This window comes from Chenopodium album, chromosome 23 (assembly GCF_948465745.1).
Source record: "Chenopodium album chromosome 23, dcCheAlbu1.1, whole genome shotgun sequence".
In the NCBI taxonomy this organism is placed as follows: Eukaryota; Viridiplantae; Streptophyta; class Magnoliopsida; order Caryophyllales; family Amaranthaceae; genus Chenopodium; species Chenopodium album.
In genome coordinates, this window is record NC_137856.1 from 6,169,195 (window position 1) to 6,170,938 (window position 1,744).

General features: G+C 33.6%; 1 protein-coding gene across 1 annotated transcript; it reads left to right on the forward strand.

Annotated features, from left to right (window-relative positions):
- The first annotated feature begins 613 nt into the window (after positions 1-613).
- On the forward strand, positions 614-1,490 carry LOC145606923 (uncharacterized). Its single transcript, XM_081662747.1, has one exon. The coding sequence runs from the start codon at positions 614-616 to the stop codon at positions 1,376-1,378; it is 765 nt and encodes a 254-aa protein (XP_081518873.1). The 3' UTR covers positions 1,379-1,490.
- The last annotated feature ends 254 nt before the right edge of the window (positions 1,491-1,744 follow it).

Below are 1,744 nucleotides of genomic sequence, written 5' to 3' on the forward strand. Positions count from 1 at the left end.
GTACAATCATTTCACGAAAAGAACATATTACACACATGTAAAAACCATACCATTGTAGTGAAAAAAAATACTATTAAAAAGTAATGAACATAAATCTAAAGTAAATTGAACATACTTATATTAAAAAAGAGTGAAAAGAACATGTGTTCATGGTCTTTAATTGTCAGTGTAATGTACTTTTATTTGTAATATAATGTTAATTACTTATTATGAATTGTTCTTTGATTTTTTTTTTTTTTTAAATTATGGTGAATATACATAAATAATGTTCATTACATAATATTTTCATGTTCTTTATAAATATTACAAATGTTCTTTAGATGTATAAAAAAACATAAAATTGGATGTTCTTTACAAAATAGTTAAATGTTGTTTATAAAACAGCTTTATGCTCTTTAAAAAACTGCTACATGTTCTTTTCGTATTTTTTTGTCTGTATCTTACTAGGTACAGGCTGTTGTACCTTAAAATTTTCATATAAGGTCCACTCACATTAATGAGATATGCCACTATGAACCATTTATATAAATATCTCTATAAACTCTTATCATTTCCAACCCAAACTTCCAAAACAACTCCTCACAACATTTTGCATTGTTTAGCTTCACACAAAATGCCAACACTTCCAAATCTACCTCTCCTTGTAACTTTTACACTCCTCATTTTCTCCTCCTTGACAATCACTAAATCCGATATCCCACCTTGCAACGACCAAGACAAGGCCGTCCTTATTAAAATCCGCGATCATTTCGGCAGCCAAAAGGGTCATTTTGCAACCTGGGATAATACCACTGATTGTTGTGTTGCTTGGGATTACCTTGGTTGCAACACTAGCCCCAGTGTATTATACGGGCGTATAACCGCCCTCATTTTTTTCCCCTCCGGAGATCTTTCCGGCACTATACCCTCAGAGATCGCCGACCTTCCTTACGTTAGTTATTTAGTTTTAGCAGATAACGAAAATGTTACAAGGACTATTCCTAAGTCCATTAGCAAGCTCAAGAAGCCGTATCACCTCGATCTCGGTCGTAACCGCTTAACCGGGACTATTCCAAATGAGATTTTTAAGCTCAAGAAGCTTAAAGAGCTCGATCTATCGTCAAACCAATTATCGGGGCCGATCCCACCGGCTGCTTCTTCGTTGCCATTGCTTGCGCAGTTCAATGTATCCAACAACAAGCTCACCGGATCGATACCTTCGCTTTCGAATAGCTTGAAGAGCATTGATGTGATCAGTTACAACCAACTTTGTGGGCAAATTCCTAGTGGGTTGAAGAGGTTCAGAAGAACAAACTTTGAACATAATAAGTGTCTTTGTAGTCCTCCTTTAGCTGCGGGTTCCATTCATCTTCATGATAAACAAAATTTGTTTATCTAATGGCATTATCGTAAATATATCAACAATTCACTCCAATCAGCATGACATTTTTGTAAATAAGTTAACAACTTTTGTTAATATGCGGGTCCCACAAATGTTAACTTATTTACGAAAATGCCATTAGATAAACAAATTTTGTTTATCATCAAGATGAACTTGTATTTTCTCGCAAATAGATGACGTATTGGCATTACTCGCTTCGTATATTATTATTTACTCCACTTTTCTTTTATGGCCGTATTTTATTACTTGTTTGATGTTTTTTGTTTGGAAATTCTAAATAATATTTTACTATTTTTCCTAGTTTAGTAACCGTGCGTTGCACGGTGGTGATAAATAATAAATAATTCATAATTCTTTTATATC

Bases quoted from the DNA above. Each gene is read 5' to 3' on its own strand.
- LOC145606923 (XM_081662747.1), top strand. From the start codon at position 614: ATGCCAACACTTCCAAATCTACCTCTCCTTGTAACTTTTACACTCCTC.